At 45.7% G+C, this 17,320-nt stretch overlaps 1 protein-coding gene across 1 annotated transcript in view; it reads right to left on the reverse strand.

The window, feature by feature from the left end:
• The window catches only part of OBSCN (obscurin, cytoskeletal calmodulin and titin-interacting RhoGEF), a 143,032-nt gene that overhangs the window by 91,129 nt on the left and 34,583 nt on the right, over positions 1-17,320 (reverse strand). The window contains exons 14-18 of the mRNA XM_087430249.1: positions 14,590-14,865; positions 10,000-10,275; positions 6,745-7,020; positions 3,319-3,594; positions 409-684 (exon numbers count right to left, since the gene is read on the reverse strand). Of these exons, the coding sequence (XP_087286375.1) occupies positions 409-684; positions 3,319-3,594; positions 6,745-7,020; positions 10,000-10,275; positions 14,590-14,865 (1,380 nt within the window). The remainder of the gene's footprint in view (positions 1-408; positions 685-3,318; positions 3,595-6,744; positions 7,021-9,999; positions 10,276-14,589; positions 14,866-17,320) is intronic.

The following is a 17,320-nucleotide window of genomic DNA, read 5'->3' on the forward strand; positions in this document are numbered from 1 at the left end:
AGACCAGAGCTGGGCTCTCAACTGCCCAGAGGGAATTAAAATAGGAAAGTGTCCACTCCAGGCCCCAGACAGAGAACAGCCATTTCCACAGACCTCAGGCCTGAGCAGCCTGCAGAAGCCTAAGGAAGGCTCAGAGGCAGGTCTCATGCTGGGGAAGGTGGGAATGTGGAGAAGAGGTCCAGGAACTTGGGCCAGCAGACGCCAAAAACGTCATGGACTAGGGGCTGTTGTGAGTGACCTCAGACTCAAGCGGCTCAGAGTGGACTGGGCCCTGGGGCTGGGGACGTCAGCAGAGAACTGGCACAGGACAGCCGCCCACATGAGGCAGTGACAAGCCTTGCAGACAGATGCCCACATGCGTGACTGGTCAGGTGTTCATGCGCCAGCACCCTACAAGCCTTGACCCACCTGTGACGTCCAGGCAGAAGCAGACCTTCTGGCCCCCGGCCTCGCAGCTGTACTCTCCGGCATCCGCCTGCCCCGCCTGCTGCACCACCAGCCGCCTGCTGCAGCCCTTGGCCTCCACATGCACTTTTGAGCTCGCACTCAGCTTCTTCCCGTCCTTGAACCACGTCACGTCCGTCTGGGCCTGGGCCACCTCACAGCTCAGCGTGGCGCTGGCCCCCACCTTGGCCTGCACCTCCCTGCGCACTGGCTGCTCCTTGGCAAACACCACCGTGGGCTCTGGGGACAGGAGGGACATGGGGTCAGAGACACCATCTAAGGCATATGGGTAAACATTCAAAGTACCGTTTATGAAAAGGCCATCCTTTCTTCACGCCTTGCACAGGAGCCACAGTAAAAACAAAGGAGGGCAGGGAACGGGCAGCAGGCCCGACCACGCACGAGTCTGCTTCTGGGTACCCACTCTGTTCCCTCGCTCTGATAACTATCCCTGCAGCGAGACCCTGCCGTCTTCGTGACTGAAGCTGTCTAAGTCTGGAGATCTGCTACGGCAAATGCTCCACCTGGCCGTCTTCAGGACCCACTGGCGGCACACGGCCTCTGGAGTCCACTTGTCAATTGTCAACCCCACCCCACTCCTTCTCGCCAAAACAACGCTTGTTTGGATTTCATCGTAGTGAACATCTTCGATTCTCCCATGGATTTCTATCCATTTATTCAGATTTTCTTTACCGTCTCTCAAAAATATTTAACAATCTCCTCCCACACAGCATCTAAACGCCTCTTATTACACTGGGAATGAAAAACATGATACTTTTGATGTTACTGCAAATCTTTTAAACTTTCATTTTCCAACCGTTTGTTGCCAGTATATAGATAGAGAGGGTTTCTCTACCTCCATTTTGAATGTGATAATCTTTCCCAACACTCTTACTAAATCTAGTAATTTCTCTTTTGGATAAATCATATCAGCTGTGAATTCTTCTTCTGTGTTTTCAAACTTTTATACCTTTTATTTTATTTTCCTATTTTATTTGTGCCGTGCAGTGTGGGGTAGAAGTTGTGACATGGCTTCCCATCTTGTTCCTTGTCTCCAAGGCAGATCTTTCAAGGTTTCACTTTGTGAAGTTACTAGGATTTGTCTGCAGTACCATTTATCAAGTTCAGGAAGAATCCTTTGACATACTTTGCTAGAATTTTATGGCATGAATTCATGCTAGATTTTATCCAACATTTCTTCTGGACTTAGGATGTAAAAGTGTATCAAAGACTTTATTCTGCATGCGTTGAGGTCTCACACTGATTTCTCTTCAATCTGTTAATGTCATGCTTTACGTTGATTTGCTAACGTTTCTAATGTTAAACCAGCCTTGGTTCCTGGTGCATTATGAATTTTCTCATAGTGTATGATTCTTTTCATATACTGCTGAATTCAGTTTGCTAACTTTTTTTACCATACTGGCCTTGAGATCCATAACAGACTCGCTTATAATATGAATTCTTCCTACTGTCCTGTCATATTTTAGTATCAAAGTTATGCTACCACATAAAATGAGTTAAAAAGTGGATCTCCTTTTTTATTCTCTAGAAGACTCTCCATGAACAAGGTATAATTAACTTCCAGAATATTTGGGAGACTTTACCAGTAAAGCCACTTGGCTGAGAGTCTGTTCTAAGAGAAGATGTTTTCTTCACTGGTTCTATTTTTTCAGTTGGACCGTTTGAGTTGTCTGTTTCTTCTTGGGTCAGTTTTGCTTTGGTTTTCTATAAATAGGCCAATTTCTCAATACTTTTCCAATTTTCTTGCAGAAAATAATGTCAGATTCTCTTAAATAGCATGTCAAACACACACGGCAGGATCATTGGTATCCACACACACCTACAAATGGTTAATACTGACACAACGCCAAACTGCCGTGTGTGCCACCCAGGAGTCAGGGGGAGACCACAGCCAGCTCTTATTGGAGTTAAACCCTCCTAGGAAAGGGAACATCTAGTTCACAGACTTCTCTGTGAACCAGCCAGGAAGGCACAAACACACAGGCAGCATCAGGAAATGCTATGAAATAGGGGCTGCCACCACAGGAACGCCTCAGGAACAGAGTGTGCCCAGGCGCCACAGTCACTTATTTCTCTCCATTTCTAAGTTTATAAATCAAACCCCAACAGGAATTCTGACACGGGATATTCTAACTGAAGACAAGAGGAAAACAAGATTTGCTTTGAAAAGAAAACTCCAACCTCACACGTGTGCATCACAGACGCTCGGCTCCCAATTCTCTGCTCTCCATTGATTTTGCACGGACACCGCAATGAAACATCTATCTATATTTTGCTACGTGTGGGTGCAAGAGAGCTTCTCTATCCATGTGCAAGGAGGGAAGAGTGTTGCAGTTTTGTTACCCTCAAAACTTTGGTAAACCAAATTCAGTCTTGAGATAAATTCAAGTATGATTGGGTGGCTGAAATGTGCTATTATCCTGGCTGAATGAAATGCAAATACCTCTTGATAGCAAGAACCCTCATCTGGGGCAGGTCAAGATGAGTGGGAATCAGAACAGCCTCAGGTGAGGGACATTTGGTCCACCTCAGCCCAATGCACCAGATACAGCCAGAGTCCTGGACACCAAGGACCAACGGTGGGTCCAGAGGGGGTGCTGGGAAACATGACTGGTGTGGAATTGCAATGTGGAAACACCACTACGATGGGGAAGAAGGGCCCTCCCCCTCCTGTACACACCCCTGCCATCCAAGATCCCTTGGCTCAGCCATGAGTGTGAAAATGGGACATGGGAGACGGGGATACGGGAAGAGATGAGGTTTGATGGAAAGAGTGCCAGGGTGGTCTGGGCTGTGAGCCAGTCCTTCATCACCTCCACATGAGGCTAGTTCACCCCCACTCTAAGAACTGACCTGTGACGTCCAGGCGGAAGCAGACCTTCTGGCCCCCGGCCTCGCAGCTGTACTCTCCGGCGTCCGCCTGCCCCACCTGCTGCACCACCAGCCGCCTGCTGCAGCCCTTGGCCTCCACACGCACTTTCGAGCTCGCACTCAGCTTCTTCCCGTCCTTGAACCACGTCACCTCCGTCTGGGCCTGGGCCACCTCGCAGTTCAGCGTGGCGCTGGCCCCCGCCTCAGCCTGCACCTCCCTGCGCACCGGCTGCTCCTCGGCAAACACCACCGTGGGCTCTGAGGACAGGAGGGACACGGGGTCAGAGACACCATCTAAGTCGGGGAGGCAGCACTGGGGAGAGAAGGCCTGGATGGGGGAGGCAGGAGGAGGGGAAACTTCTCCAGGCTCTGCACCAGCTGTGTGGCCTGGAGAAGCCCCACCGCCTTCTCAGCAACAAGTGACACGATTCATCTGAACATTCCCCCACGGCTCCACGTGGCTGTTCCAGGATGTTCCAGGATGTTGTGAAAGACTCCTGTGCACGTGGGATCTGGGGGTCGTGAGGCAGGCACACCCCAACCTCCTAAATGACGCGGAGTCTTCTCCACACGACTGCACAGGGAGCGTTCTCACCCGCAGTGCAGGACAGATCCTGCAGCCCCAGGCTCTCGCCTCCCCTCAGGGTCTCAGCTGCTGGCAGCCGGATGGGAGTGAGGCCAGACCTCCCAGGGCTGCCTCCTGCAGGGTCCTGATGACGCACGCAGTGGAGCAACTTCTCCAATCTTTTGGCCATTACCCTTTACTCTTCTGCAGTGTCCTGTTCAGTCTTTTGCCCGACTTTCAATAGCACCGTCTCCTCCTTATCAGTTTTCAGGATCTTGACATGTTTAAATGCTAAAGATTGGACAATTAAGTATTTTGTAAATATCTTATCCATCTGTACAATCTTCCTTTTCACTCCAGTGGTATCTTTGGATGAATCATAGTTTTAGTTTTAATGTCGTCAAATATGGGAAACTGTTCCATTGTTCTATTTAAGAAATCCTTCCTTACCCTGAAGTCATTAAATCACCTATGTCATCATCTGAGGGGTTTATGGTTTTACCTTCACACCATGGTCTCTAACCCACCTGGAGTTCATTTCTGAGTAGGTGTGAGGTACCTATGCAATTTCTTTATATGCTTAACTTTTGGAAGCACTATTTATGAAAAGACCATCCTTTCTCCACTGCCTACATAGACTCCATGGTAAAAAACAAAAGTCGAGGGGAGTCCACTTACTCACTCGTCTGATCAAAAGCTCACTCTTCTGCTCCTTTGATCTGATAACTGTCTCTGTGTTGTGACCCTGTTGTCTTTATTACCTCAGCTTTATGATAATTCTTGATAGCTGGTAGATAAATGTTCACACTGGGCACTTCTTCAGAGTGTGTTCACTCTACTTGGCCTTTGGAATCTGCTTCTCAATTTGCAACCCCCCGAAGAAGAACTTTTGTTGGATTTTGATTGGATGTGAACATATTTGAGTCTTCCTAGATTTCCATCCATTTCTTTAGATCTTTTTTTACTCTCTCTCAAAAATGTTGAACAATTTTCCTCCACTGAGGTCTTAAACATCTTTATTAGACTTGGAATTAGAAACATGATACTTTTCATGCTGTTGTAAATCTTTTTAACTGTGTTGCTACTATATGGAAATAGAAGTGTTTTGTGCATATTGATGTTTTTACACAGTCATCTTTGTCAACTCTTGTACTAACTATAATTAATCATTTAAATTTTCTGAACTGATATTCATATAATCTGTGAATTCCACTTATGTTTCTTCCAAGTTTTATAACTTTTATTCTATTTCCTCCTTACTCTGCTGCAAAGTGGTGGACAGAAGTGGTGACAGTGGCCTCCTCATGCTATTCTAGTCTCAAAGGCAAAGCTCTCAGGGTTTGCGTTCAGTGTGCAGTTACCCGGTGTTTTCTGCAGACCATTATTCCATTAAAGAAAGACACTTTTATTCATAGTTTGTTAAGAATTTTATGGCATGAATTGATGCTAAATTTTATTAAACATTACTTCTGGATTTATATTGCTACATTTTATCAAAGTTTTATTCCGTATTTATTGAGATAATCACATCAGTTTTTCACTCAATCCGTTAATGTCGTGCTTTATATTGATCTGTTTAGGTTTCCAAAGGTAAACTAGCTTTGCATTCCGGGACCACGACCTTCATCACAGCGTATTATCTTCTCAATATATTGCTGAATTCAGTTTGCTAATATTTTGTCTAAGATTTGGCTTGATATCTATACTAGATTAACCTGTAATTTTAATTCTTGTTACGTTCCTTGTCATATTCTGGTATCCATATTATGTTATCTACAGAAAATCATTTGCATCTCCTTCTATTCTCCAGAAGAGTCTCCATGAACATGGAATAACTTCTTTTTAGAATATTTCATGTAGTTACCAGTGAGGATTGGGCTTAGGTCTTTCTCTCTGAGAAGACTATTTATTGTGGTTCCATTTATTTAAAAGGTGACAGGACTGTGGGAGTTGTCTGATTCTCCTTGTGTCACTTTTGATATCATTTTCTAGGAACTGGCCCAAGGGTCAAAACTTCTCCAATTGATTACCAGAAAATAATCTGCCATATTCTCTTAAAATTACATCTGACAAAGATACAGAATGAGGTTTTAGGTATCTGCGCACACTCACAAACCATTATATACTGAGGTAACGCCAAACTGGTATGTGTTGGTATCTAGAGCTCAGGGTAGGATCGCAGCCACTATTATTTGGCATTAACGCTCTCTTGAAGGAAAATAAATTTAGTTCTCAGACTTCCTTATGAACCAGCCACAGAGGAACAGACACAGTTAGCACTAGGGAAACTCTATAAAATAAATACTGTTTCACGAGACCATGGCTGCTGCTACTGCAGGAACTCATCTTGAACAAAGTGTGGCAACGTAGTATAAGCTACTTACTGCTTTCCATTTCTAAATTTACAAATCACACTCACTAGCAAGGACTCCCATACGGTGCAAGGTGAGGGATTCGGGAACGGCCAGAACATTCAACAGAAACGAAGGATGTTCACAGGTTCCCAGGTCAGAGCCGCCTGGTCTGCCTCAGACCCCGAGCACCAGGTGGAGCTAGAGTCCTGGTACCGGGGACCAGCAGGAAGATTCTGGGCCACTGCTGTAAACCTGTGCTTAAGCATTACCACATGGAAACACAACTCAAGGTGTACAAGAATGACCCTAACCCTTCCACAGGCACTCCAAACTCCCTTGGCTCAGCCACAGGCATGAGACTAGAGGTGGAAGGAAGGGAGACAGGAAGAGATGAAACCTGAGGGGTGGAGCGCTAGGGTCTCTTGGTTCTATTAGTCAATCTCATCATCTCCTCCAACAGCCCCAAGTGGCACCCCCCAGAGTACTGACCTGTGACATCCAGGCGGAAGGAGACCTTCTGGCCCCCGGCCTCGCAGCTGTACTCTCCGGCGTCCGCCTGCCCCGCCTGCTGCACCACCAGCCGCCTGCTGCAGCCCTTGGCCTCCACACGCACTTTCGAGCTCGCACTCAGCTTCTTCCCGTCCTTGAACCACGTCACCTCCGTCTGGGCCTGGGCCACCTCGCAGTTCAGCGTGGCGCTGGCCCCCGCCTCAGCCTGCACCTCCCTGCGCGCCGGCTGCTCCTTGGCAAACACCACCTTGGGCTCTGGGGACAGGAGGGACACGGGGTCAGAGACACCATCTAAGTCGGGGAGGCAGCACTGGGGAGAGAAGGCCTGGATGGGGGAGGCAGGAGGAGGGGAAACTTCTCCAGGCTCTGCACCAGCTGTGTGGCCTGGAGAAGCCCCACCGCCTTCTCAGCAACAAGTGACACGATTCATCTGAATGTTGCACCACGGCTCCACGTGGCTGTTCCAGGATGTTCCAGGATGTTGTGAAAGACCTCTGTGCACATGGGATCTGGGGGTCGTGAGGCAGGCACACCCCAACCTCCTAGATGACGCAGAGTCTTCTCCACACGACTGCGCAGGGAGCGTTCTCACCCACAGTGCAGGACAGATCCTGCAGCCCCAGGCTCTCGCCTCCCCTCAGGGTCTCAGCTGCTGGCAGCCGGGTGGGAGTGAGGCCAGACCTCCCAGGGCTGCCTCCTGCAGGGTCCTGATGACGCACGCAGTGGAGCACCTTTTCTGATGGTTTTGGTTGTTGGTGTTTGCTCTTCTGTGTGTCCTGTGCAAGTGTTTTGCCCTATTTTCAACAGCACTGTCTGACTTTTCGTGTTCATTTAGAAGCTCTTTACATCAAGCTAGGTGCTGACGGGTGTGTCTGTCATTATCCTCCCTGTTCGTGCCCTGCCCTTCACTCCTTCATGAGGAAAGGTTTTCTGGTGAAATAAAGTTACTAGTTTTGTTGTAGGCAAATATACCACTTTGTCCTTTGTGGTTTGTGCATTAGTGTTCTGTTTAAGAAATCTTTCATTTCCCTGAGCTCATTACAGAATCCACATTGTGTGATAAAAGCTTGTTTTACCGCTCACACTGAAGTCCCCAACTCCTTTGGAGTTGATTTTTTGCATGGTGCAAGGTAACTGTCCAATTCAGTTTATTTTTCCATATGGCTAACGGTCTTAGGACGGTTTATGAAAAGCCTGTCCTTTCTCCAGGTCACACCAGCTCCAGGGTAAACGCAGGGGAAGAGAGGCAGTCAGGTTTCAGGCAGAGCCAACTCTGAGCCCATATCCCTTCCCTCGGGCTGTTTGTCTGTCTCTGCGTTGAGACCCACTGTCTGACCTACTGTGGCTTCATGACAAGTCTGACGTCGGTTAGAGCAAGTGTCTCCACTTTATTTCGCGTGTTGGTTTGCCTCTACTGGCCTCTGCATTCAACTTGTCAATATTCTCACACCAAAATAACTATCGCTCGGGTTTTGATGGGATTGAACACCTTTGGGTCTTCCATTGATTTCTATCCATTGATTTAAGTCTTTCTTCTGTCTCTCAATAATGGTTAATACTTTTTGCCTACAAAGCTTCTAATGATATTTTATTAGACTTGGAATTGGTAACATGATCCTTCTGATGTTGCTGTAACTCTTTTAAGGTCATTTCTCAGCTTCTTGTTTCTGGTACATAGATATAGAAGTGTTTTCTGAATGTTGATTTTTGTACACTGTAGTCTTTTCCAACTCTCTTACTAAGTCTAATCATTATTGTTTTTGGGTTTTCTAAATTGAAAATCATATCATCTGTGAGTTCCATTTTTGATGTTTCCAAGTTTTACACCTGTTTGACTTCCCTCCTAGCTGTGCTGTACACACTGCAGTCAAGTGGCGACAGCCGCGTCCTGGGTTGATTCCCTGTCTCAAAGGCAACGCCCTCAAAGTTTCACTTTAAGTGTGATTCAGCTAGTTTTCTCTATACTACCAATTGTTAAATTAAGAAAGAACCCTTTTATTTACAGTTTGTTAAGAATATTATGGCAGGAATTGATGCTAAATTTTATAAAATATTTCTTCTGGATTTATGATATATTTTATCAAGTGCTTTTATTCTTCATTGGGGGGAAATTGCACAATTTTTTCTTTCAAATTCTTAGTGTCAAGTTTTGTACTGATTTTCTAATGTTTCTCGTGTTAAACCGGCTTTGCATTCCTGGAATCTGACTTTTGTTGTGGTATAGTATCCTCTTAATAAATTGCTGAATTCAGGTTGCTAGTATTTTGTTGAAGATATTAGCCTTGATAACAACAAGACGTTGGCCTGTGTTAATTCTTCATATTTACTTTGCCAGATTTTGGTATTGATATGTTACCTACATAAAATGAGTGAAGAGTATATCTCCCTTTTCAATATTCTAGAAGAATCTCTATGAACGTGGAATAATTTCTTTCCAGAAAATTTGGTACAATCTAACAGTAGAGCCAGTGGGCTTAGATATTATTCTGTGAGAAGATTATTTATTATGGTTCCATTTATTTAAAAGATTATAGGACTGTTCAACTTGTCTATTTTTTCTTGTGTGAGTTTTGATATAGTTTTCTAGGAATTGATCAATTTGTAATCCTCTGCTCCTTGTGTATTTTGCACAGACATTGCAACAAAATATGGATCTATATTTTGCTACATATGGGTGCAGAAAGAACTTCTATATCCACGTGAAAATAAGGAAGAGCGCCCCAGAACACTAAAACTTGGATAACCCAAAGCTCAATCTTGAGATAATTCAAGGTATGATGGTGTGGCTGAAATTTCCCCTTATCTTGGTTGAATGAATTCAAGCATCTCTTGCTAGCAGGACCCGTCATGTACGCTGGGTGAGGGCATATGTGATCTGCCAGAACAACCCCAGGGGAGAGACATCTGGTCTATGTCAGCCCCATGCATCAGGTAGAGCCAGAGTCCTGGACACCAAGGACCACCAGTGGGTCCTGAGCAGGTGCTGGGAAAACATGACTAAGCATTATCACATGGAAACACAACTCTTAGTATACAAGAACAGCCTCTCTCCCTTCTGTATACGCCCTCCGTCCATGCTCCTTTGGCCCAACCTTGGGCATGAAAATGGGAGGGGGGAGGATGGGAGACATCAGGGGATGAAGTCTAAGAGAAAGAGCACCAGGGTCGTCTGGGCTGTAAGCCAGGCCCATCATCAACTCCAAATAGGCTAACTTAGTACCTCCGAGAACTGACCTGTGACGTCCAGGCGGAAGCCGACCTTCTGGCCCCCGGCCTCACAGCTGTACTCTCCAGCGTCCGCCTGCCCCGCCTGCTGCACCACCAGCCGCCTGCTGCAGCCCTTGGCCTCCACGCGCACTTTCGAGCTCGCACTCAGCTTCTTCCCGTCCTTGAACCACGTCACCTCCGTCTGGGCCTGGGCCACCTCGCAGTTCAGCGTGGCGCTGGCCCCCGCCTCAGCCTGCACCTCCCTGCGCACCGGCTGCTCCTCGGCAAACACCACCGTGGGCTCTGGGGACAGGAGGGACACGGGGTCAGAGACACCATCTAAGTCGGGGAGGCAGCACTGGGGAGAGAAGGCCTGGATGGGGGAGGCAGGAGGAGGGGAAACTTCTCCAGGCTCTGCACCAGCTGTGTGGCCTGGAGAAGCCCCACCGCCTTCTCAGCAACAAGTGACACAATTCATCTGACCGTTGCACCACGGCTCCACGTGGCTGTTCCAGGTGGGGACGTTGTGAAAGACTCCTGTGCACACACTCCTCTAGGAAGGAACTGCAGGGCCATGAGGTGCACAGTCCCCAACCTCCTAGATGATGGGGAGTCTTTTCCACACGACTGTGCAGGGAGCATTCTCACTTGCAATGCATGACAATTTTGAGGCTCCACACTCTCGTCTGCTCTTAGTGTTGTCACCTGCGGCATCTGGTGGGCGTGCCTGTTTCCCTCTCTGGCTTTCTTTTTCATTATCTGATGATTAATGAAGTTGAGCACCTTTCCCAATTCCTGGGTTGGCCATTACTGTTGGGTCTTCTGTGGTGACGCTATTCAGATCTTCTGTCCAATTATCAACAGTATTGCCTTTTTTTCTCTTTTCATTTTAAGGTGCTCTTCATATACTTAAATGTTAGTGAATGACAACCACGTATTCTGTGAGCATATTCCCCACCTGTGTGACTTACATTTCACTCTCTTGTGGACACGTGTCTTCTGGAGAATCAAAGTTTTCAGTTTTAATATAGTCAAATCTGTCTAGGTTGTTCCATTGTGGTTAGGGCATTTGTGTGCCTTTCAAGAAATCTATTCTTACCCCAAGTCTTTAAATAACACATGTTAGCATCTCAGGGTCTTACGGTTTTACCTCTACATAGAGGCCTCTAACCCACCAGGAGCTGACTGTGTGTATGGTGTGAATTACCAGTACAATTTAATTTTTTCCTTATGGTTAAATGGTCCAAGCACTATTTATGGAAACACCATCCTTTCTCTACTTCCTGCACAGACACTGCAGTAAAAGGGGGAGGGAGGCGGGTGGGAGCCCATTTATGCAAGGATCTGTCTCTGAGCTCATTATTCTGTTCCTTTGACCTGATGACTGTCCCTGCATTGAGATTCTCTGTCTCAATTACCGAAGCTTTACGATAATTCTTGACATCTGGTACAGCAAACGCTCACACTGCTTTTCTTCGAGAGAAAAGTGTGTTGGCTGAACTCAGCCTTTGGAATCTGCTTGTTATTCTTCAATCCCCCTAAAAAACATTTGTTGTGATTTTGATTGTTAATGAACATCTTAGATTCTTTCATGGATTTCCATCCATCTATCTAGCTCTCTTGACGGTCTCTCAGAAATGTTTAATAATCCCCCACCAAGCCTCTAAGCACCTTTTATAAGGCTTGGAATTAGAAAATGATTCTCCTGGGCCGGCCCCGTGGCTTAGCGGTTAAGTGCGTGTGCTCCGCTGCTGGCGGCCCCGGTTTGGATCCCGGGCACGCACCAACGCACCGCTTCTCCAGCCACGCTGAGGCCGCGTCCCACATGCAGCAACTAGAAGGATGTGCAGCTATGACATGAAACTATCTGCTGGGGCTTTGGGGGAAAAAAATAAATAAATAAAAATTAAAAAATAAGAAAATTATTCTTCTGATGTTATTGTAACTCTTTTAAAATTTCGTTTTCCAAGCGTTTGTTGCAAGTATATAGATAGACAAGTATTTCCCTTTTTTCCACACTGTAATCTTTCTCAACAATCTTACTTACTGTAATAATTTATCTTTTGGATTTTCTGAATTAATATTCACATCATCAGTGAATTCTACTTTTATTTTTCCAAATTTTACGCCTTGTATTTTATTTTCCTCCTTACTCTACTATACAGTGTTGGACAGAAGTGGTTACGGTGGCTTCCTTGTCTTGTTCTCTATGTAAAAGCGTTCAAGGTTCACTTTAAGTATGACATTATTCGTGTCTCCTGCAGCACCATTTGTCAAATTAAAGAAGAACACTTTTACATTGTTAAGAATTTTACAGCATGAATTGATGTTAATTTTTATCAAATATTTTTCCTGAATTTATGATGTTAAATTTTAATCAAATAATTTTATTCTGTATTAATTGAGAAATCACATCATTTTTCATGAAATCTGTTAATGTCAAGCTTTATATTGATCTAATGTTTTTAACGTTAAACCAAACTTGCAGTCCTGGACTATGACTTCCCTCACAGTGTAGCATCCTCTTGATATGCTGTTGAATTCACTTCGCTAACGTCTTATCTATGATTTTCTCCTTGATATCCATCATAGATTGGTCTCTAATTTAATTCTTCCTACTTCTCTTGTCAGACTTTGATGTCCATGTCACATTATCTACATAAAACGAGTTACGGAGCGTATCTCCTATTTCTGTTCTACCACAATCTCCGTGAGCATGGATTAATTGTTCCCCAGAATATTAAGAGAGTTTACCAGAGAACTATTGGGCTTAGAAGATTTTTTATTATTGGTTCCACTTATTTAAAAGTCATAGGACTATCCGAATTTTCTATACCTTCTTGTGTCAATTTTCATACAGTTTACTAGGAATTAGACAAATTGTCACAACTTTTCAAACTTACTGCCATAAAATATTTTGTCATCTTCTCTTAAACTAACATTTCACAAAGCTATCTGGGCAGATTTTCGGTATCTAAACACACCCACAAATCATTATGTTCTGATACAACACCAAACTGTTATGTGTTGGCACCTAGGAGTCAATCTGGGATGGCAGCCACCCCTATCTGTCATCAAGACTCTCTTACAGGGGCCGGCCCGGTGGCGTAGCAGTTAAGTTCGCACATTCCACTTTCGCAGCCCAGGGTTCGCTGGTTCGGATCCTGGGCGCAGACCTACTTACTGCTCATCAAGCCATGCTGAGGAGGCATCCCACATAGAAGAGCTACAACTCTACAACTATGATACACAACTGTGTACTGGGGCTTTGGGGAGAAAAAAGAAAAAGAGGAAGATTGGCAACAGATGTTAGTGTAGGGCCAATCTTCATTAAAAAAAAAAAAAAAAGAATCTTTAAAAAAAAAAGACTCTCTGGGCCGGCCCCGTGGCTTAGCGGTTAGTGCGCGCGCTCCACTGCTGGCGGCCCGGGTTCGGATCCCGGGCGCGCACCGACGCACTGCTGCTCCGGCCATGCTGAGGCCGTGTCCCACATACAGCAACTAGAAGGATGTGCAACTATGACATACAACTACCTACTGGGGCTTTGGGGGAAAAAAAAGGAGGAGGATTGGCAATAGATGTTAGCTCAGAGCCTGTCTTCCTCAGCAAAAAGAGGAGGATTAGCATGGATGTTAGCTCAGGGCTGATTGTCCTCACAAAAAAAAAAAAAAAAAAAGACTCTCTTAACAAAAGGAAAATAATTTAATTTCTTAGACTTCTCTACGTACCAGACAAGGAGGCAAAGGCACGCACTCACCATTAGTAAAGTGTTATGAAATCAATACTGCTCCACCAAGCAGAGGCTGCTACCACAGGAGCCCCTCGTAGCAAAGCATGTCGATGTGGCAGAAGCAACTTTTTCCTTTCCTTTCCTAACTTTACAAATGTAACTCCAAAGGGAATTCTGACATTGAACATCCAAACCGAGGAAAAAGGCAAAATGAGATTTGCTTTAACACAATAACCCTACACATCACAGGTGAATACTCACCCATCGTCCGTTCTCTCCTCCCTTTGCACGGACATCACAACAAACACATACCTACATCTTGTTACTCAGAGGTGACAGAGAGCTTTCACCCATGAAAAGGAAGGAAGAGAGTCCCAGACACCTCAAATTTGATAACCCAAAGTTCATTCTTGACATAACTCCAAGTATGATTGTGTGGCAAAAATTCCCCTAACCCAGGTTCATGAAATTGGAACATCTCCTGCTGACAAGAGCTGGCCTGAGGTGTGGTGAGGGCACGTGGAGTCATCAGAACACACAACAGGAGGAAGTCACATAGCCCAGCTGAGAGACAACTGGTCTACCTCACACCAAAGCATCAGGTAGAGCCAGTCTCGGACACCAGGACCACGAGAAGGTTCTGGACAGGTGACTGAGCATTACCGTGTGGAGGTGCCCCTCCAGGTTTACAGAACAGCCCTCTCCTTTCGATGTACCCTTCCCTTCCAGCCTCCCCTGGCCCAAAATGAGTATGAAGATGGGAGATGGAAGGGTGGGAGACACAAAGACATGAAGTCGTAAGGAAAGTGCACAAAAGTCTGTCTGTGCCGTGAGCCAGTCCTTCCTCACCTCCACACAGGCTAGCTCCCCCCGCGCCAAGAACTAACCTGTGACGTCCAGGCGGAAGGAGACCTTCTGGCCCCCGGCCTCGCAGCTGTACTCCCCAGCGTCCGCCTGCCCCGCCTGCTGCACCACCAGCCGCCTGCTGCAGCCCTTGGCCTCCACACGCACTTTTGAGCTCGCACTCAGCTTCTTCCCGTCCTTGAACCACGTCACGTCCGTCTGGGCCTGGGCCACCTCACAGCTCAGCGTGGCGCTGGCCCCCGCCTTGGCCTGCACCTCCCTGCGCACTGGCTGCTCCTTGGCAAACACCACCGTGGGCTCTGGGGACAGGAAGAACACGGGGTCAGAGACACCATCTAAGGCATATGGGTAAACATTCAAAGTACCGTTTATGAAAAGGCCATCCTTTCTTCACGCCTTGCACAGGAGCCACAGTAAAAACAAAGGAGGGCAGGGAACGGGCAGCAGGCCCGTCCACGCACGAGTCTGCTTCTGGGTACCCACTCTGTTCCCTCGCTCTGATAACTATCCCTGCAGCGAGACCCTGCCGTCTTCGTGACTGAAGCTGTCTAAGTCTGGAGATCTGCTACGGCAAATGCTCACACCTGGCCGTCTTCAGGACCCACTGGCGGCACACGGCCTCTGGAGTCCACTTGTCAATTGTCAACCCCACCCCACTCCTTCTCGCCAAAACAACGCTTGTTTGGATTTCATCGTCAGTGAACATCTTCGATTCTCCCATGGATTTCTATCCATTTATTCAGATTTTCTTTACCGTCTCTCAAAAATATTTAACAATCTCCTCCCACACAGCATCTAAACGCCTCTTATTACACTGGGAATGAAAAACATGATACTTCTGATGTTACTGCAAATCTCTTAAACTTTCATTTTCCAACCATTTGTTGCCAGTATATAGATAGAGAGGGTTTCTCTACCTCCATTTTGAATATGATAATCTTTCCCAACACTCTTACTAAATCTAGTAATTTCTCTTTTGGATAAATTATATCAGCTGTGAATTCTTCTTCTGTGTTTTAAAACTTTTATACCTTTTATTTTATTTTCCTTTTTTTTATTTGTGCCGTGCAGTGTGGGGTAGAAGTTGTGACATGGCTTCCCATCTTGTTCCTTGTCTCCAAGGCAGATCTTTCAAGGTTTCACTTTGTGAAGTTACTAGGATTTGTCTGCAGTACCATTTATCAAGTTCAGGAAGAATCCTTTGACATACTTTGCTAGAATTTTATGGCATGAATTCATGCTAGATTTTATCCAACATTTCTTCTGGACTTAGGATGTAAAAGTGTATCAAAGACTTTATTCTGCATGCGTTGAGGTCTCACACTGATTTCTCTTCAATCTGTTAATGTCATGCTTTACGTTGATTCGCTAACGTTTCTAATGTTAAACCAGCCTTGGTTCCTGGTGCATTATGAATTTTCTCATAGTGTATGATTCTTTTCATATACTGCTGAATTCAGTTTGCTAACTTTTTTTACCATACTGGCCTTGAGATCCATAACAGACTCGCTTATAATATGAATTCTTCCTACTGTCCTGTCATATTTTAGTATCAAAGTTATGCTACCACATAAAATGAGTTAAAAAGTGGATCTCCTTTTTTATTCTCTAGAAGACTCTCCATGAACAAGGTATAATTAACTTCCAGAATATTTGGGAGGCTTTACCAGTAAAGCCACTTGGCTGAGAGTCTGTTCTAAGAGAAGATGTTTTCTTCACTGGTTCTATTTTTTCAGTTGGACCGTTTGAGTTGTCTGTTTCTTCTTGGGTCAGTTTTGCTTTGGTTTTCTATAAATAGGCCAATTTCTCAATACTTTTCCAATTTTCTTGCAGAAAATAATGTCAGATTCTCTTAAATAGCATGTCAAACACACACGGCAGGATCATTGGTATCCACACACACCTACAGATGGTTAATACTGACACAACGCCAAACTGCCGTGTGTGCCACCCAGGAGTCAGGGGGAGACCACAGCCAGCTCTTATTGGAGTTAAACCCTCCTAGGGAAGGGAACATCTAGTTCACAGACTTCTCTGTGAACCAGCCAGGAAGGCACAAACACACAGGCAGCATCAGGAAATGCTATGAAATAGGGGCTGCCACCACAGGAACGCCTCAGGAACAGAGTGTGCCCAGGCGCCACAGTCACTTATTTCTCTCCATTTCTAAGTTTATAAATCAAACCCCAACAGGAATTCTGACACGGGATATTCTAACTGAAGACAAGAGGAAAACAAGATTTGCTTTGAAAAGAAAACTCCAACCTCACACGTGTGCATCACAGACGCTCGGCTCCCAATTCTCTGCTCTCCATTGATTTTGCACGGACACCGCAATGAAACATCTATCTATATTTTGCTACGTGTGGGTGCAAGAGAGCTTCTCTATCCATGTGCAAGGAGGGAAGAGTGTTGCAGTTTTGTTACCCTCAAAACTTTGGTAAACCAAATTCAGTCTTGAGATAAATCCAAGTATGATTGGGTGGCTGAAATGTGCTATTATCCTGGCTGAATGAAATGCAAATACCTCTTGATAGCAAGAACCCTCATCTGGGGCAGGTCAAGATGAGTGGGAATCAGAACAGCCTCAGGTGAGGGACATCTGGTCCACCTCAGCCCAATGCACCAGATACAGCCAGAGTCCTGGACACCAAGGACCAACGGTGGGTCCAGAGGGGGTGCTGGGAAACATGACTGGTGTGGAATTGCAATGTGGAAACACCACTACGATGGGGAAGAAGGGCCCTCCCCCTC

This window comes from Ceratotherium simum, chromosome 4, assembly GCF_057802395.1.
Source record: "Ceratotherium simum simum isolate JZ-2026a chromosome 4, ASM5780239v1, whole genome shotgun sequence".
NCBI classification, from domain to species: domain Eukaryota; kingdom Metazoa; phylum Chordata; class Mammalia; order Perissodactyla; family Rhinocerotidae; genus Ceratotherium; species Ceratotherium simum.